Source organism: Trichinella spiralis, assembly GCF_000181795.1.
Source record: "Trichinella spiralis strain ISS 195 chromosome Unknown Scfld4, whole genome shotgun sequence".
Lineage (NCBI taxonomy): Eukaryota > Metazoa > Nematoda > Enoplea > Trichinellida > Trichinellidae > Trichinella > Trichinella spiralis.
In genome coordinates, this window is record NW_003526943.1 from 8,676,404 (window position 1) to 8,696,930 (window position 20,527).

The 20,527-nt window shown below is 30.4% G+C and overlaps 3 protein-coding genes across 3 annotated transcripts; all 3 read right to left on the minus strand.

Moving 5' to 3' along the window:
• Nucleotides 1-2,793: 2,793 nt before the first annotated feature.
• Nucleotides 2,794-4,249, minus strand: Tsp_02118 (conserved hypothetical protein). The gene is made up of 4 exons (XM_003377872.1): nucleotides 4,215-4,249; nucleotides 3,821-3,867; nucleotides 3,504-3,716; nucleotides 2,794-3,452 (listed from the first exon to the last, which is right to left on the minus strand). The coding sequence occupies exons 1-4, from the start codon at nucleotides 4,247-4,249 to the stop codon at nucleotides 2,794-2,796; spliced, it is 954 nt and encodes a 317-aa protein (XP_003377920.1).
• A 4,273-nt stretch (nucleotides 4,250-8,522) lies between these two features.
• Nucleotides 8,523-12,895, minus strand: Tsp_02117 (conserved hypothetical protein). The gene is made up of 14 exons (XM_003377873.1): nucleotides 12,864-12,895; nucleotides 12,280-12,356; nucleotides 11,550-11,572; nucleotides 11,102-11,255; nucleotides 10,784-10,849; nucleotides 10,651-10,728; nucleotides 10,428-10,520; nucleotides 10,158-10,310; nucleotides 9,834-9,911; nucleotides 9,659-9,774; nucleotides 9,489-9,606; nucleotides 9,157-9,338; nucleotides 8,780-8,947; nucleotides 8,523-8,615 (listed from the first exon to the last, which is right to left on the minus strand). Exons 1-14 carry the CDS (start codon nucleotides 12,893-12,895, stop codon nucleotides 8,523-8,525), a joined length of 1,431 nt encoding a protein of 476 aa, XP_003377921.1.
• Nucleotides 12,896-14,193: 1,298 nt separating this feature from the next.
• On the minus strand, nucleotides 14,194-20,482 carry Tsp_02116 (dynamin family protein). Its single transcript, XM_003377874.1, has 25 exons — nucleotides 20,444-20,482; nucleotides 19,739-19,790; nucleotides 19,668-19,696; nucleotides 19,570-19,610; nucleotides 19,067-19,217; nucleotides 18,784-19,003; nucleotides 18,558-18,599; nucleotides 18,420-18,487; nucleotides 17,951-18,055; nucleotides 17,796-17,882; nucleotides 17,625-17,701; nucleotides 17,450-17,567; nucleotides 17,171-17,317; nucleotides 17,009-17,108; nucleotides 16,822-16,952; nucleotides 16,635-16,753; nucleotides 16,296-16,476; nucleotides 16,068-16,237; nucleotides 15,765-15,999; nucleotides 15,438-15,671; nucleotides 15,162-15,362; nucleotides 14,882-14,975; nucleotides 14,719-14,829; nucleotides 14,511-14,587; nucleotides 14,194-14,235 (listed from the first exon to the last, which is right to left on the minus strand). Exons 1-25 carry the CDS (start codon nucleotides 20,480-20,482, stop codon nucleotides 14,194-14,196), a joined length of 2,871 nt encoding a protein of 956 aa, XP_003377922.1.
• Nucleotides 20,483-20,527: the final 45 nt, after the last annotated feature.

Consider the following 20,527-nt stretch of genomic DNA (forward strand, 5'->3'; position numbering starts at 1 on the left):
TTAATACAATATAAAAAATGCCATTTTGCTCATACTTCGTTTAAAAAATTGATTTATTAAAATTACGGCTTATAATACAATTATATTTGAAAACGATTCAGTTTTTGAAAACACCGACTAAAAAGCTTAAAAGTAATTTGAAAATTGACCAGTGATATGGAAGAAATATTCAAGATACAGAACGCATCAGAGGGACAGTCAGTGAAATGTAGATGAGAAAAAGTAGGCGCCACTGATTATGCAACAACAAGCCACGTGGCACTCCAGAATAAAGCAGCTCGATCAGGGTACTGGTGCAGCTGATTAATTGTTTTTTGCCGCAAGTAGCATATACGTAAAGATAAAAAACGACTTCAGTCTAGAAGCTTATGTGAAAATTTAACTTCACAAATAGCTCTCATTCCCATGCTATGATTCTAATTATATCTTTGTGAACCATTTTTCACAACCCCAGAGAGTCAGATTGAATATTTCCATCATACAGCAGTTGCCCATCTGTCATGTGAGCATTATACAATATTTCACGAAAGCGCCTCTCTCAGAATATTTGAAATGTTATCCAATGTTCAACATTTTATCCTATTTATCTGAAAACAGAAGTAAAATTTAGATCATGTACCACAATAATTTGATATTCCAGTATATGAAGAATCATTACGCATTCTTCAAGTATCTTTGAGACATATTAACAACTTCTCAAATTAATATTTTACCTCTTTGCAAAAAAACAATTTTCTTAAATATTAATTCATAATAAACACATGGAGAATAAAATATCCATGACTATGAAGTTATTTTTCAACTCATTCTGACAATGAAAATAAGGCAATTCTTAGATTTTATGATGCATCAGATATTTTACAAAAAGGTATCTCATAAATAGACGCGATTAAATTTTTCACGAGAAAAATCGATGACATCCTTTAATTAAGACGCAATGAAATAACATTTTTAACAGATGCTATTATCTTTTCATAAAAAATCAGTTTGCTGATTTTCAAATAAATTAGACAGTATCTTAGTTCAGTGGAAAATTCAATTCCTTCATTGAACTATAAAAAAAGAAAAGTGCCCACAATTCAATATGTGTTGACCCGCAAGCAGTGTAAACCACAGCACACAAAGAATCAGAATTTTTTATTCACATAATAAACATGCCAATTTCTGCCAACTCTTATTCCCTTCCTATCTGTCATCTGCCTCAACAATATCCTCTTTCTATACTTAGCAATTCACGTACGCTCTTCCTTTTGCTTGAGTTAGTATAGCCAACGAGTAGAGATTTGTGCTCTTCTGCATTGAGATATTGAATTATAGTATATCATTTTATCACTAGTGTTCTACTAATAATTAGTCTTACTTAATTTATTAGAATTTTCATCGACTTCTTGCCAGCAACAGCCTAATACTGTGTAGAAACCTCTTCTTAGATTGTTCAGGGCCTATTGGCAGGCTAATTTGGATGCCCACATGATGCCTCACTTGTCTACCAAATGACTCGAGAGTCGCTGTGAAACCAGTCCCATGTTGCACGCTGCAGTTATTTACCAGCATTTTGAATAAAAGCAACTCATGCTGTATCACTGGATAATCTCTGCATAGGATGCATGAATTACCAAGTAAAGTGTACTTTCATCTGTAGATTTTTTATTTCCTTTGCACCTGCTATAACCAAAAACATATCAACAATAAACGTACGATCGTAGAAAATCATAGAAACTTTTAGAAACAACAGGTACTTGATTTCATACATACTGTAATACTTAATTTTCATTCGTAAGTGCAAAGAATATAAAAATTCCTTATACATTTTCAATGTATGTAAACTCTTTAATTGTTTATTATGCATAATTTTACTTGAATGAAGCAAAATTTAATTTAATAAAAATTCACTTTTCAAAACTGGAAATAATACTGCAGGAATAACAGTGAAAAAAGAAAAGAATGGCAGTTTTGCTTTTATTTGTAGAGTTGTTGGTGGCATTGTGCAAAATTGTGCATGTGCATCAGATATTGATTGTACAGTGAACTGTATAAAAATGAATAGTACCAGTTTGCGCTGTAGAACTAAGAACTCTATAGAACTAAGACAAAAATTCAGACATTCAAAAGGAAACTAAATACGGACATCAGGTTGCTTAGAAGTTATGTAATCATAAAATTCTAGAGTAATTGCTGATGACGATTCAGGTTTTGATTTAGCACGTAAAAGAGTTTACTATGCATACAATATAAAATGCTGATAAGTACTGTTAATTTCATTTGGCATTCAGAAACATAGAAGAAGGAGAAATTTGCTGATCTGAAAATGTGATTAAAACATGATGCAATAAATATTCACTGTGTGATCATATTCGAAAAATGATAAAAGAGTCCATAATGAGTATTTTAAAAAGTGTATAATTCAAATATGGAAAATGACAAACAAACTATCATCAGGAGTGAAGCGCAACAAAAAATTATATCATTATCATTAGAAGTTTTCATTATCTTACATCGAATTCAAGATCATATCTCATTACAGTTATTTTTATGTAAGAATCAAAACAACAGCTATATTTAGACTTAATAACCAGAAATCAAATCAAAAAACAGAGTAAAGCACTTTTTTAACAAGAAAGTAATTATCCAAACTGCAATGAATGACTCAACAAATAAATAAGCTAAAAAAATAGTTGAATTTTTACTAAAATTTGACATTCTATTTTCAAACTATATACATAACATACATATAAAAACATAATTTGGAAACTTGAAATGTATGTTTCTTTTTATGCCATTCATGTTAAACAATCAAACAACTGTAAATAATTCTTTCGGTCTACCAGAAATAGTGCTTTCTTTCAATGAAACGTCCTTGCCTTTATTAGATATCTGTGGGTGGCGTTTGAAATTAATTTTTCTTTTTCGATATGATATCAAAAAAAGAATAATGGATTTCTTTTTCCATAAAAAGAGTAAAGAAGTAATAAAGTACATGAAGGCTACTTCACATAATGCCTCAGTAAAAGGGTCAAAAAATGTCATTTCTTGTTGAATAATGCAGTAATAAGATGCCGCTGCGGCTTCATTCTTCAACTCATGGATTTTTCGAAAATTTCCTTTCGTGAAATGCAAAACAGCAATTGCACCGTCTCTTGTATAAGCAAGAAGCAGAAAATCAACATAAAATGATAAACCATCTGAATTATTTATAATAATTGAATTATTGATTGTGTGCTGCAACGGAACCCAAGTCCTCTGATGAGCCTTTTTCCAAAACAATGCATAAACAATGTTTAGTACAGGAGAAGGAGTTGGAAGATGTGGAACTGGTGACTGCCACTGAATTTCAAGTTTATTCATTTCTTTTAAATTGCAAAGTTTCAGCGCGGCATCAAACTTTCCACTTATTTCTTGATTTCCATTTGCTCGCAAGTCATGATGATAAAAGTAGCAAGCCATCTGACATCCTAATAATAACAAGTTTTTGAATTAATACTTTGATTCAGCTGAAAACTCACCGATAAAACATATTTTTGAATCTTCACATATTGAATCCATTATTAAATATTTCTTATAAAATGTCTCACAATATTTCCAGCAACTCAGGCAATCACTTTGATAGAAACATAATGAATCATTTAAATGGTCGCTTTTGAGCGCAAAAGCGTCAACACAAAGTGCACGGCAGGAAAGTACATAATCAGCCATCATCAACTGACTTGTCGATAATCCTGGAAATGCAGTAGCTGACACAACACTTAATAAAAATATGAAGCACAGCATGTCCATGAAATTTCAATTAGTAGACTATCACTGCAAAAAAACAATAACGTACTATTGTTGTATACGCTATCTATTATGAAATACAGTATACTATCAAACCTGAATTTTAAGAAATAATTATGTAATTATAATGAAAAGGCTTATTATTCAATTTTGAATTAATTTTGTATTTTTAATTAAATTTTAATTAATTTGTAATTTAATTTTAATTTGTATTTTTGTTTGTGAAATGCTTAAATTCTTCACTTTAATATTTTTCATTTTTTGATAGTCAAAGTAGAAATTTAATAGTAATAAGTAAGCTGTTTCATGATTATCCGAATACCAGTGAACTGATAAAGGTTCCTCCAAAGTAACCTTATGGCGGACAAATCAATATTTTAGGATTCCAAATATTCTTCACGCCACCCGAGACTGTGGCTTCATCAGAAAGATCCTTCTCATACCTTAAACTCCTGATATCCTCTGCATGATCCACCATGGTCCAGAATTAACTGAATGGCCTAGCTTTGTTATTTCATTATCTATCAATACCATTACCAACTGCAGTTGTGTTAGACGAGGTCACACGCCAACCATGAAGATTAAAATGTCTACTGCTTTAACGTACGTTTACTGTTTTGGTTGAATTTAAGTGTAGCAGAGAACATATCACCTCTGTCACTACTGACGTTCAAGTTCAGTGGACTGTATTTTCATTCTAGTAGTGATTCATCCGTTGTAGAGAAGAAAGTAGTTGTACAGAAAATGTAACAGCAGTTTTAAGGGATGCAAGCTTTATCAAGATAAACCAACACAGAAAATTGATCAGCCGTTCACTAGCTCTTGACGTAGGATAATTCTTCTAGAAACCGTCTTGCTGACGGGTACTCTGTGCACGTAACAAACAACAGCAATCATCTTCGAAATGCTGTTCACGGTATATATATAGATGTTTGCACAGCCACTTACTTTGTTACTTCCATTAAACTTTTGTATTTCCTATCAGCACTTATGGTGGCGCTGGCGCTTATCTCCTACTCATTTAACTTGTTTAAGCGGATGGAGTTTACACACTGTTCACGATGTCTTATGTTCTCACGCAGCAGTGTTTCTGCCCATCCATCACAACTATCAAATTCTGATCAATGAGTGCAGAAGCCATGTTATGAGCGATTTACCCCTGAAAAGTCAGCACACTCCCTACCTTTCTCAAGGCGTGCTATGACACCGCTTTATTACCGTTCAGGTCAGGACATATATATCTCAATGATAAAAATTATTGCATAATGCAATTTTCATGCATTTTTAGTAGCTGTTTATGCAAATTTGAAATGTGTTTGATAATTCAGTTGCTATGTTCCATGAAGATATCTAGTTAGAAAACGAATTACAAAACTATTGCACTGTTGTACAAATTGTACACTATTGTACAAAACCAGTTAGATCAGATTATGTATTTAGACAGGCCAGACTGATTCCAGAGGCCGCTAGAATAGTGGGAAGTCAGTCAGTATTGTGCATGTGTTATGACAATCGCTTATGTATTCCTCTTACTTAGTAAAGTTAATTTGCACGTTGACGTGAGATGCAACATAAGTAATTCAACAGGTTGCAGCATCTAAACTGGCAGTAATTCAAAACCTTGCTTAGCGCTGGTAAATTATACTGCACCTAACTGTACGCTCAAATCTAATTTCACTGAGCAGTCCTTTATACTGTTTCTTAACATTAGTCTGTACTATTCTATAATGAACATATCATGAACGGTGGAACACGTGGATCAGCAATGAATAGGAAATCGCATCATGGGCTGCAATGATAAGGACTAATGCGATGGAAAAGCACATTACACAGTTTTCACTTTTTTCTCTGAATGCCTGTCTTCATGTAAAGTATTCAAATAATCCAATATAAAGCTAACATTCTGATAATTTTTACCAGAAACGTTTTATTTTGGTGCTTCAGATCACACTAGAAAAGTTTTTGTAGCATCTTATATTTCTATCAGTGTGCTCATTTATTAGCTGTTGCTTGCACTCAGACTGATAGCTCCCATCATTCAAACAGCAAAAGGAAGAAGAAATTCCATCCTTTCATTCATCACAATTGTTTCCATTGAAATAGGTGCGTGATTTCTATGGACGCACATATTTTTTCTCAGTATCCATTGAGCAATAAAATGCATCACCAGTTTCACGTTACCTATTCTTACAAAATGAAAAAATGTATTTTTCAGTAGAAGATCATATTGCGTGGTCATTTTTGATTTTCTGCATTTTCTAAGTAAATGTCACTGTTTGGCAATCATAACTGCTTCTGCTGTATGAAACGTTTAAATAAAATGAAATTCAATTATAAATCAGGAGTATGCCATGCATTACATATTTACATAGAAAGCTGAAAGCGCCTTTATTTGAACAATAAAGAAGCTGCATGTCATCACCAAAACTGACCCAGCGAAGAATATAGAGAGCACATACGTTTAAGCAGTAAATGTACTATGACGTCTGCCTGATAAAAAAACTTGTCACTTTTTGATGATGATCACTCTGACTGCTGAATGTTTTTTTGTTAAAGCATAAATATTCATATACAGTACCTTATTTTTGAATTTGCACTAAATTCATCTTTGTTGCTTTAGGGTTCAGTTATCACAAATGCTTTATGCCTGCAGTTACTATGAATATGTAGTGTCAATATCTCATATAGTCTTTTCTTCATTATTTTTAAGTTTTTGAAATCATCCTTCAATAATTATCTGAGTAGTTGATAGTTTGTTGTAGTCATTAGCAAGGGGTGGATTCATTATTCCCATCAAAGACATACTGCATCAAAATCTGATTGGTTACAAATGTCACATTGAAATTTGATTGGTTTCGAATGTCATTGCTTTTCAAAATGACCTTCATTGATTGTCGTTGTGAGGAATGTTATTTGTTGTCGCGCAGCTAAATTTTACTGGTTGTTGTTGTAATGAGTTCTATTTGTCATTTTTCTTTCTCATTTGATGATCATTGTCATTTGTCAGTTTTCTGATATTCAAAGCTTTACTATTTTTATTCTGTTTATATTAAAAAAATTACTATTTGATGGTACTTATTTGATGAAATTAATTATAATTAATTACCTTAATGAAATTGAGTAAAATGGTTAATCCAACGGGCACCTTTCCACGTGAGCTTTCTACTAATAATGGCCCTAACTTCTAAATTTGTACACATTGCATACGTGCTGCCTATTTTATTCTTTACAAAAATAAAATAATCCTTAATAACAATGGATACATGTTGCACATTGCGCATATACTTCGGAACATCCCCAATATTTCTTCTGGTTGCCAGTATATTTTCATTTATATTCCCTTTCTTTCAAAATCAAGGGACAGTGCACCGCAATGATTGCTACAAGAATTATCAGACATAAAGAGAAGAAGAAATAGCAAAAGAAAAGAAAATTTTCTTCTTTCTAACTGAGACCTTAAATACTGTTCATAGGAATATCACCCATTCTGATTCTGGCACGGGACCTGTTTGACATCATAAATGTCCATCCTCTCTTATGGTTTTTAACTGAATTTTTTGCTTGTTCAAATTTGTTATCTCGAATCAGTATCCACTTCTGAGCAAGATTTAGGTAAATCGATAATTTGTTTGAAAAATCAGGAATATGGCGCCAATGGTTTCAATTTATCGACAAAAGGCGCACCAAAGCTGACATCAAAGAATGCAATGTCTACTGCCCTGTGAATTGAAGAAGCTTCAACAGCTTTTCTGCTCAGTGCCGTTCATTTATTTCTTTCTGCTGGCATCAACATCTTGAACTTCTTACTTTTATCACGTCAAGGGCAATCAAAGTGCAATTTATCATAAATACTGTTCAAAGGAATGTCAGCCAACAGTTGCTTTCCTCATCAGATAAATTAAGTTTTACCTAGCAGTTATATGAGATTTACCCATATGATGCTTTTTCGTTTGTCAGAAATTGATTAAATTTTAAAAGGTGATTTAGTACAATGGGAAAAACTACAAATGAAAAATTGTCCATAGCTTCAGCTATTCAGCTAAACAAGGAGTGACAACTACTAAATGTTAGCATTGAAATACTTATGAAATGTTTATTCTTAAATTTAAATGACAAATAGGCCCCACTGGAAGTTAATAAAAAAAGTCCATTCCATTTTCAAATTACGGTATATATTATGTATTCATGAAAATGAAAAACGTTACATCTAAAATATTGTGTATTTTATATTTTTAAAGAATTTTCATTGAATAAATTCACATTTTCTTTAATTGATTTTCAATTTAGATGATTTGCACAATCTGTTTTCTAAGTATGGAAAAATAATTCGCATTGAGTAATAACAAATTCTATTGCTAAGAGCAATCATGACGCTGGCAATAGCAGTGAAAATAACTCTGACGGCAAATGAATTGAAGAATCACCGGTATCAATCAACGTGACTTACAACTCTGTTCAAACTTTATCAAAATTTTTGGCCTCTCAAACAGAGCCAAAAAAAGGTTCCTTTGCATTTAACTGAAATAACAGATTTTGTACTTAATCTTCCAGCTAACAAATGATTTAACCAAAAATCACAAACTATTTGTCTGAATTAAAAACTTGATGGCTTCATTATTTTCATTTCTTTCATTATTTTTTTCGACTTCTTAATAAATTACACAAATTTAGTGTAAATCTCAATACAACAAAATACAACTCTGAGTTCATTGTAACGGAATTTTGCTGTATATTAATGCCCCCATTTCTTTTTATATTATCGCAATATATAAATATAAAAAGTTTATTGCCTGAAGTTGATCAAAATCATAATACTTGATGTATTCATATAAAAGCCATGAAAACTGAAAAATACATATGAAGAAAAATGAATAAAAAGAAGTTGTTGGCTGAAAATTCAAATGTAAAAATTTGCTGTGGGCATATATGATAAAAATTCAATCTGTTAAAAAATTAAAAGTCATTCAGTTAAAAAAGTGGTTGTCTAATTCCTTGTTCGCATCTTTACCATTTCAAAATGACTGTTCTCTATCCCAGACGAATGGGTTGCTTTAAGACAAAATTCACACATGTACGTAATGCAGGTAGACGCTGTGCAGATGTATTCTGCATCCCTGGGTGCTGTTTGACACAAGTCACACTTTGTATCATCAGAGAAATATGGTGCAATTCGAATCTAAAATACCATGAATTAATTTGCTTGAAAAAGAAGAAGCCATTGTAAAGCAAAATTCAATATATGACCTACAGATAAAAATTTCATGCTAACAGTATTCCTAGTATATTTTGTGAAACAATCGTGGATAAGTTTTTCATTTCATTCTAAGATTTGAGATATGTGCCTAATAAAAAATGGAAAAAACTGATGATTAAACAAAGACTTACAATGTGATTATTTGTGCTTGGCATGGCAAGTTTCAGATGTACTTCATCTAATATTTTTCGATATGAAACAACATCTTTAAATGTGAGTCTAGCACAACCTGTTGGATATTCGAATTCATCTAAGTCTAAACGTACAGCACCAATACCAAGATAGCGTCTCTCCAGTGCTGCCGACAATTCCGCTAAAACATATTTATTCCTCAGTTTAAAAAAACTTCTGACGCTAACTGATACATGTCATTAATTTAGCATAAAAAATAATTAATCACTATAATTTAAATTTTATTATTAATTTATAAGTAAAAATGTTTTGCACGTATCGCTTTACTAACCAGCTTTACATGGCAACGGCAAATTAGTGCAAACAACTGTCATCCGTGAGCAACCACTCATATCCATTAAAGGCATAAAATACGCACAATTTTCTTTAAACCATGGTATGATTTCAATCTAAAACAACATTTAGTAATGAAATGTTTATAAAATAATTGTAATTACATACTTTCAATATTTTTGCATATTCAGGGCATTTCATAAAATATCTTCCACAGTCACCAGTGCAGTCAAGTAATAACATTTCTGCAGACGCCTCAGTTTCGAAAATAACAAATGCCGAAGCTATAATAAATTATTAATTTTCTTTCACTAAAAAATCAAAAATGCAAATTAATTTTTACCTCCATCTTCACGTTCCCAACGTTTGCACTCAATGCGAATTATTTTTCCATACTTAGAAAACAGATTGTGCAAATCATCTAAAGTGAAATTCAATTAAAGAAAGTGTGAATTTATTCAATGAAAATTCTTTAAAAGTATAAAACACACAATATTTTCGAGACAAGGTTTTTCATTTTCATGAATACATTATATATACTATAATTTGAAAATTAAATGCACTTTTTTTATTAACTTCCAGTGGGTCCTATTTGTCATTTAAATTTAAGAATAAACATTTCATTCCTTATCAAATGCATTAACGATAAAATATAATTATCAAATACCTTTGGAAATATGCGCAGCCAATCCATTTATGAGAACTTTTCTTGATAAATATTTTTTATGCTGTGGATAAAAGTTGATTTGACGCAAGAATTCGAATGGTGTAAGAAAACTACGCATAGTCTTTCGTTTCCTAGGTTGAAAGTTTGGCTCGTCTAAAAGTAACATTCATAATTTATGAAGTTTAAATCATGCCTCAGAATATATTTAAATTAAATCAAACAAAATTAAACCTGAGACGTACTGTTAAAAGTATCAATAAGTGCACTTACTAAAACACAGTGGTTCAAGAATTTCCTCAGGATTTGATGTCCTACTACGCTCCGGACGTTGGACAGCTGCAGACTGAATTACGGGCTGTTGAGCTAAAGTATAAAAACTTATCACAGATTATTCATTTTCATATATTTAACTAGTATCCTCATTGCATAATTTTTACAATTCAGTAAGTTACAAATAAATTAAAAAATATTTTTTAAGATTTCAATTATTTACGTTCTTGATTTTGACGACGTTCCTGGGGAACTAATGGAGGTCGAGTGATTGGTGGTGGATAGTGATGAAGTTGCATTGCTAAAATAATTTATATGAAATAAAAATGTATTAATATATGCAAAAAACTTCTTACGCTCTTGAATAGGATAAGCAGCATAGGGTACATTCATATTGGCTACAAAGGGTGGAGGTACAAACGCTAAATGCAATTAATGTTTTGAATGAAATTTGAAATTTACAAATTATTAAAAGCATACAAAAATTAGCAATATTTTGCATGATGCATTCTACAAAAATTCTGATTATTTTGTTAATTATCCTAGACATTCAATTTGAAAACCATTAGTGAATACATTAGTGCAGCTGTAAAGAAAAGAAATTCGTTCAGTATAAATTTTTAATATTTAAAATGATTAAAATTTAAGCAACTACTACCACCATTTCTACTTACCAACTCCATTGGCAGCTGAGTACACAGGAATGTAATACTGCTGATTCTCTGTTGCTGGCATTACAAATAAGGAAGGATAATCAAAAAAATTGAATAAGTTAAACTGTTGATTAAAGTGTTGATTAAACTGTTGATTAAACTGTTGATTCGGATCCTAAAATGAGAATCAGTTGTAATCATGCACTAAAAAATCAAAACTGAAATTATTTTAATCAAAATCAAGGATTTAATTTTAATAAATTTGCTTAAAATTCATATTCCATTGAGGACTGACTGACTGTATATGTTTTATGTTATTTCAGTGAAAAATCATTGGAGATTTAATTCTAGGGTTTAATTCGTTTAATCACTTGAAATGTGTCAGAACTTCAACTGCAAAAAACATAAATAGTAGTAACGAAAACTAAATTGCCAAAAATCTTGCAAAAAATTTTTGCAAAAGTTGTACTAAATATTCAGAAAAGATGCTGTCTGAAAAGAAAATTTAAATTAAAAAATCACTTCATTATTAACTTCCATATTTCAATTTTATCTTTTTATTAGTTAGCAACATTTCTAAATTAAAATTACACGATTATTCGAGTATTACTATTATTATTATCAAGAAAGGAAAATTTGGTTGTATTGTAAAAATAAAACAATTAAAATGTGCAATTGTTTATTATGCATCGCAACATAATAAAACTACACACCGAAAAATAAAATAAATCTGAAAATGCATAATTATTTGTATTCAAATAATTAAGTTAAAATTTATTACAATAAATACGATTAATCATTACTTAATTTGCACATTTTGATTTAAATATTAAATTTAAGAAGCAGTAAAAAAAATTCAAAAATTTGCACAGCCTATTAACAAAAATAATTATTTATCTATTAAAATGCATTACTGATTTAATAAAACAGAATTAATCTTATTCTGCTAACGTCAAAAAGGATAAAATGTGCATACCATCTCACCAATTAACGAATGCACAAAAATGATCAAATTAATTGAACTATGCAATAATTCGTAAGTCTTTTANGGATATATTTTTAAATTGCCATCAAGCTTATGCAAATTTGACATGTTATTTATCATTAACGTTATTTCATTTTCCATTAAATATTAGTACTTTCGTAANAACATGCACTACTAGTTTTTTACATCAAAAATGACAAAAAGCAATAATGACCCACATTATCATTAGTATTGTGAAACCAATGAACTGCCAAAGTAATTGGCACATTCCCTTGAGCTTTTATGTTTAAACTGAAGCAATTATAATATAATANTAATATTATATTATATTATATTATATTATATTATATTATATTATATTATATTATATTATATTATATTATATTATATTATATTATATTGTATTATATTATAACACAAAATATTAATATTANTATATATATAANNNAANGATGCCATNTAAATTNNNNGNNANTNANCTCCCATAATTTTTTCATATATCTTGGGAACTGGAATAAACACAGAAAAAAAATAATAATCGGATTTACTTGCGTCTTTATGTTAAAACTGCTGTTTTGTCAAACTTGCTGCAAAACAGTTTTTTAGATTTTATTATTACATAAAAAATTTTTTTTTAATTAATCTAAGAATAATTTTTTGATACGTCATCATTCAACTGAAATATTTAAATGATTGCAAATTTGTCATGTTATAATCATGAATGTGTGAGCGTGATTGAGTGCAGCAATCAGTACGTACTCTGATTCATCTGAAATTAATAAATCATATTCAATTGACCTGCAAATGTACATGTACTTGTACGTGTACATGTCTACAGCTAATTATGATTTGAAATTAAAAATTAAATGGAATAAATTCTAAATTTCTAAATAATTCATGTTAATTCAACTGAATGAATGGCATAATTACCAAAGATCAGTTACAACGCCAATTTCAATTTATCGAATCACTTAATGAAGCTAATAAATACATCACATGAATGATAAAAAATAATTAACATTTATCAAGCATAAATTTTCATCTTACTCAAAAAGAAATAGCCACGAAAACGTGCTGGAAATCAGTTTCCTTTTATCGAATGGTAAAGCTATCACAAACCGGTGACTGCCAACCACAACGGATGCCCAACGAGCAATGAAGAATGACCGTGGTAATGATATTACTGCTAGCTAACGGCCAAACGAAGAACAATAAATCCTTTCGACCGACCAATCACGTTCAACGCTTATACAAACCAAAAAGCTTATCTAACTGTTCATCTGGCTATCGTCTGGCTATTTCTTAGAAAAATTTTCAAAAATGACCTCTAAAATAACAGTACCACTTATTATTTGTCAAACAACGCTACCAAAAATAAGATGCCAAAATGGCCACAAGCATTCGACCCAGAATTGTTATTCACGTGACATGCTGCAGTTCACCAACTGACCGAAGGTCAGCAGCATTGTCGGTCACATCTGTTTTTTAGCATTAAAATATGGATTTCGGTCATTGGCATTGATTTCTCGTTCTATTCATGTAGCTGTGCAGCTTGAAAATGGCAATTATTCCCATCATATTAATTCGTTAAAAATTAAAGTGTAAAAACTGACACAAGAAGATTAATTAGTTTAACATTTGACTTGTAAATTGCTAATTTAAAAATTATTCATGAAAAATATACTCACAACTTACAATATTGATTCGTTTTCCGACTTTGTTTAGTAACTGCTATACATACAAGAACAAACAAGAGAGGTCAAAGTGTTGATGACTTGGTTTGATGCCAGATGCAAAAACTGTGCCATGCCAATATATTTGGTTGAATAATTAGCTCTTTTTAAGCTACAGATATTTTCCCAACTTTCTTTAATCAAACTTTTCATGTATTTTAACCATTCATTATTATTCCGTAACACAACAATTTAAACTTTTATCATTCAATGTGAAACTTTATAAAAACTGTTCTATTGATAAAAAAATCTAAATATTAATAACATTGCCATTTTGGTTTATGCAAATAATTTCACATTTGATATGCTCCAGCAGTCATATAACAATGATGCTGTTGTTTAATATCATATGTTTATTTAAGCAATATTTCTCATCTTTAAGCATTAGTTCATATTCAGTATTTGACAGGAAACTTAATACAATAACATCCTCTACACTAAAAAAATGTTATACTTATTTGAATTAATATCTGTTTTTTGTTTAAAAAGATAAAATAATTTAGTCTCCCATACGTAACTGCAATGCTCAAAATTTCGTACATACTTTATATGCTTCAAAAATACTAATTACTAATGCAATTAATCATCAATATTATCATAGCATGCTCAGAAAATAAAAGAAAGGACTAAAAATAAAATTTACTAGATACTCAAAGCAACCAGGCAAATAAAATCAGTCACAGATAGTAATAGTGACCAATTATCCTGAAACATGTGCTGATCTTTTGCTTTCATTGTTCAACATCGCAATGAAATCTTCAATTTTTTCCTGAATCACTCGAACTTGTTCTACAATTAAAATATTATTACTTAATGAAATGAAAAATTAATTATACATTTCAAATTATTTCAATAAAAATAGATTTTTTCAACATTAATTAAATAAACAATTATTATTTTAAGAGCTAAATTTTTGTTACTCAGTTTCTCTGCCAATTCAACTTGTGCACCCTGTAAATACTGTCGTTTCATTTGAGAGTCATGCGACCATTCGTTAAGAATTTCTTTGATTTCTTTTTCAAGATATCTAACTATAAAATATATAATAATTAGTAATGAATAACAATATAAACAATATTTTACCTTCCGTACTAACAATTTGCTGTCTTAAAGCATTAGCAGTAATGTGAAGCATTCGCTGAACGCGCCAAAATAAGACAACTGAACTACAATCTCCCTATAGTATAGTATAATATAATATAATATAATATAATAACACAAAAAATAAGGGCAAAAATGAAATATTCATTCCTAAAAATGCAAAATAAAAAAAGTCTAAATTATGTTATTTTAAAACGTTACTTCTGAGGTGCAAACTTTATATGCTAGGTACGATTAATAAGTAAATAAATAAATAATTTACCACTTCGTCGAATCCTTTCTGATGATGAAGAAACATGCTTTGACATTCATTGGCAGTGAGAAGAGATTTGCGCAAAAACCATACTCGGTAAAGTTGATGCCAAGTTTCACGTACTTCATCTTCTCCAACTTCAAAACCACTATTCCGAACGTTACGTCGAATCATGATCATTTCGTCTGAATCAATGAATGGATTCCTGGACTTTAGAGAATTAAAATTGAAATAAATAAAAGAAAAAGCATATAATTTTTTATTAAGAAATAATTAAAACATTACCGAAATGTTGTGAAGTAATGGTTTCAATTGATCGGCTATGGCTTGAATTTTCAGTTCATCTTCTGATGGGGAAGACCAACGCAACCATCGCGCGGTTTTGCTATCATGCAAGCTGTGCTTTTCCAACTCTTTCAAACGAAGTTTAATTTTATCTTCCATAAATAAAATCGCATCTTTCCAACAAACTTTGCTCGGTACTGTTCGATCTTCAAGCGCGTTTTGTTGAATAATACGCTAATCAATCAATCAATCAGTCAAACATTCATAACAACAAAAATAATAAACTAAAACACCAATTATTGTACATAAATAAATATACATACATACCAATGATTCCAAAGCCCGTTTATTCCATGTATGAGAATTTAACGCTTTTTCAATCACCGCTTCTTTCAACGGCTTATAGCATGATGACCATCCATCTTCGGGTTGATGCTTTTTACTAACATTCAATCGAGTGAACTGTTCACGTAGCACTGCCCATCCTGCTTCGACACATTTTCGAGGAAGTTGAGTATCGGCCCAGTGCTTCAATTTTATATCAACAGTAGTGTTGAAAGTACTGTAAAATATAAACAATTACCGAATAATATTTTTGAAAAAAAAACATTAAAACACCAAAATATATACTGAGGCTTATCTCCGACAAAAGCGGATATTAATATGTTTTCAAAAACGTATGAACTCATAGTTTCCCATAATTTTTCCCGCAAAGCCGTTTCCCATTCCGCGGTACTCGTTGCGTTCAGCTGAACCAATTCATCCAAAATCTCCGTTTTCGCCCTTGCATACAGTTCGTCCTATAAGCAAGAACATTATTCTCTTTATACGAAATATTACTAATTTATTTATTATTACTCTGTCTATATCACGAAGTTTTGGAAATCGGTTCTTCCATTCGGTTTCAAGATTAAAACGAACAGCTTTGAAACTGTCAGCTTGTTGACCAATGGACTCTTTGACCATTTTCCAAAAGCATTTACTGACCGCTAAGGACATATTTTTAGTCGTCAGCTGAGATGGCGGCAAAATGCTTCCTCTAAAATATTCAACAAACATATCATTGATATTGAAAAAAAATAATAAACACCAATTTCACTTGAACACTACATTCCCTTGTGACAAATGTTGAATTTTGTTCAGAAGATTATGATTTTTCTTTCAACTTACTGAAAAAGCTGCGATTTTGCAAAAAACGATTCCTCATAATTTCTGATAACGTCTATACTATCGCCACTGTTGCCTTTACCAGTCACGACGGCAAAATAGCCGAGAGCTTTCATTGGAAATAATTCCCCTTGAAGAATTTTTTTAATCTATAATATTTATTGTCATTTGAAACTTTTTCCTTTTCAATAATCTACATCCAAATCTGCATGCATACCATGTCTGGATTGGTTAAATTTTCCTCGGCCAAATCGACCTTGGTTAATACAAGAATTGTTCGTTTGCCTGCTGGATCCACCGACGACACCAGTTCAGTTACATTGCTTCGTTCAGCATCCACGGATCCATCTGAAAATAATAATAAAAATTACAAAAGTAGAAAAGAAAACTTAAATATAATTCACCTTGAATGCAAAGTATAATTGCATTTGGATTTTCTAAATAAGTCTTGCATATTTTCAAAATATCTTCCTTAGTATCAGCTGCCATTCCAGTAGTAACAGTCTTCAACAAGCAACAATTGATTCAATAGAATGGAATTTTAATTGCTTACAAGCTTCACTTACACTGATCACACCGGGCAAGTCTACAAGCACCATTCGTGGTAAACCGGGACCTTTAACGCTCAAACCAATCACTTCATTGCTGACTGTTTTCCCGCCCTTGACGCTATTCAACATTCTCAATTCAATTTCTCTTCGCAGTTCAGCAAGCTGAATATAAACGGAATTCATTTATTAATTATTAAAAATCTCTATTATGCTATTAATAAATTCATCTTTCGACAACAACAATTTCAGTCCTGAAAATGTTGAGTAGAAGAGAGAGAGAGAGAAAAACAGTACTTCTTTTTCAGAAGTCAAATCAAATTCCCGCTGACTGTCCCGGAACTGTGCGATGTGATAAGGACCATCACTGAGTGTTACTTTCACCGGGGCTCTTGTCATCATTTCACCAGATCCCCTGAATTAAAATTTTCTTGAAAAAATCACGAACAGAACTTTCAATACCACTTTTTACCTGGGAAATATTCTAGCTTGGGCAATCATTTCCAACACGCTCGTTTTACCAGAACTTTGATCTCCCACTACAACAACCTAGAAATTATCATTTGTCAGCTAGATTCATGTAACATCAACTAAACAATCTTTTATTAAACAAAGCTTATCACAGAAAAAAAATAATAATTACCCTCGGAAGATGATCTTGAGTACTGTATGATGAATCATAATCAATAAGAAGATCCAACACGGACGAATACATATCAATTAGTGATTCCTGTTGAAGAAAAAAACAAATATTACTCAAAATCATTATAAATTGAACATTTTAAAATCAATTTTTACATTTCCTTTTCTTAATTTCACATCTTTGCCACTCTGGGATTGAAGTACTCGTCGTAATTCTGCATTTTCCTTCTCCAGCTGTTCAATCTTCTCTTGAAATTTCATCTACAAATATAATTTTACTTGCAATACAAAACAAATTTCTCATTCATCCAATTCTCATCTTCAGTCATCATTAATTAATAATAAAAAGAACAAAAAGCCGTCATCTCATTCATATAAATACATGAAAACAAATTCCAAGTTTAACAATTTATTAAACAATAACAATTAAACGTGCTTATTATCAAAATGTGATTCGTTTCTCAAAACTGGAGTAATTCATTCGCTTGCATTTAACAAAGAATAATTGTAAAATTTTACAAATTAATTGCAGCTCAGCTTTAATATATTGTAATTTCATCTGACTTCAAAAAGAGCATCTCTATGTGGGAAATTAATTAAGAAAAAAAAACGAAATAATACATACTTCAGTTTGTAGAGTGTCATTACGTTCGCGTTCGTGTGCTTCTTTAGCTTCATCCGATGGACTTTCTTCTGCATAAACTGTTCATTTAGTTAATAAAAAAACAGAAATATTCTACAAACATCATGGAAAATTATTTACCAAAAACTGCTGGATCAGTAATCAAGGACAGCACCGGCGTGTCTGCAAAAAATTAAATTTCTAAAATTTTCTGAATTTCCATACAAAAAATGAAACAACTGGAAGTAAATAATAATTCTCTTTCATGTAAATCAATTTATTACATCTTTCTACAGTAATAAACATCACCAAAAATATTAACAAATTAACGCACAATAACATTAAATATACGCAAATAAAACCAAACCTGTTAAAACTGTCTTCTTATCTTCGAACCATTCCAATAAATCTCTCTTCACCTGCTTTGGCAACCACCCGGTGTCTTCCATTTTCTTGTAAAGTAGCATCTTCTGTGTAGTTACAGTGTCAGCAACCGTTCGAAACGAATCTTTTAATTGAGCAACCAGATTTGAATCCATATTTATCCAAGATAAATCTGGTAATTTATCCATCCAAGATTGAACATTCTGAATATCATTATTTTCAAAATAAAAACCTTTCAAAATCAAATAACAAATATTTTCCCAAACCTGAGACAACGTCAGACCACCGCCAACAATTGTACCAATCACAACGTAGCGAATATGCATAATACCTTTAACCAATCGCGTAATAAGACTGAAATTTCTGATTCCATACGGTGCTACTGACAGTGGAACATTCACCTTTAACAACGACATTCTGAAGGTTGGAAGATTTAAAACATCATTTTGAAATGTAAAAATAAAATTTTTAATATGCTCAGATTACAAGTTTAATTAAAACAAAAAAAATAATTAATCAATAAGTAAGTAACAAAAAGTGCAATGCAGCACTTGAAAACTCACAAATCTTACACCAAGATGATAACTAAGCAAAACACATTAAAATGTTAAAAAAACAAAACTTCAGAATTTCAAAAAAAAACAACATTTAATTTACGACAATTATCCGTGCATTTATAAATAGAATATCACATTTCAAACAACTTGCCGATTTAATGAAGAATGTCTACAAATGACGTAACCCCTTTGGCTAGAAGAAACATTAAAACAGGGGGAAGACTTGCGTAATGCCGAAACCAGACAGACGTGTCTAAAAAATTTAACAATTTAAAATGAAATAACATAAACTACAAACAGCAGAACTTACCGCATAAACAAACAGTAAATACGCCTCATCTTAATAAAATAGCTTTTTTATGGCAAGTGTTCGACATTAACTTCGGCGTGTCTTAGGATAGCAGTAAAGAATAATAATGAGCACAACATGAATCTAAAAAATTTTTTCAATAACTTCTTTTAAAAAAATGTAAAAGAATTAGGCATATTCAATAAATGAATAGTCGAACAAGTGATAAAAACGACCATAACTAATCAAACGCATCTCTTATACGTTAGAAATGTCTAAGTAATAAAATTTAAACAACAACAACAGTTAATTAAAAGAACATGAGAAATGAAAAAGATAGGTTACATAAAAATATACTGGGATTACAGAAAAGTAAGTAATACATACATCACCATATTAAAACTGTAATACTGTAAGTAAATGAAGTTGAAGTGATTATTGTCGAAGAAAACAATATCGATGTAATGGATAATGACTGAGTACGATTTAAACGTATTTTATAAGCAAAATAAAAGATATTATTTTATACAAAATGCTACTTTAAAATATTTTATTCTGATTATTGGGTGAGAAGTAAGAAATGAAATAAGACTGCGAAATATTATATTGAAAAATTTATTATTTTATGAAAAATAATTAGAAATTTATCAAATGCTCTATAAGTTTTAAAATAATGTTATATTAAGAATTAATTTTAAGGATTAAAAATTTTGAAGTTCATTAATACTTAATTTCAGTTAATACAGTAATTTGAATTCTGTAATATAAAATCAAATTCTGTTGATTTTATTTTTTACGGTAAATAAACGTTTATTAAATGCAATAATGTTACACATATTTTTAATTGAAAAATGTATTACGTGTATTTAGAAAAAATAAGA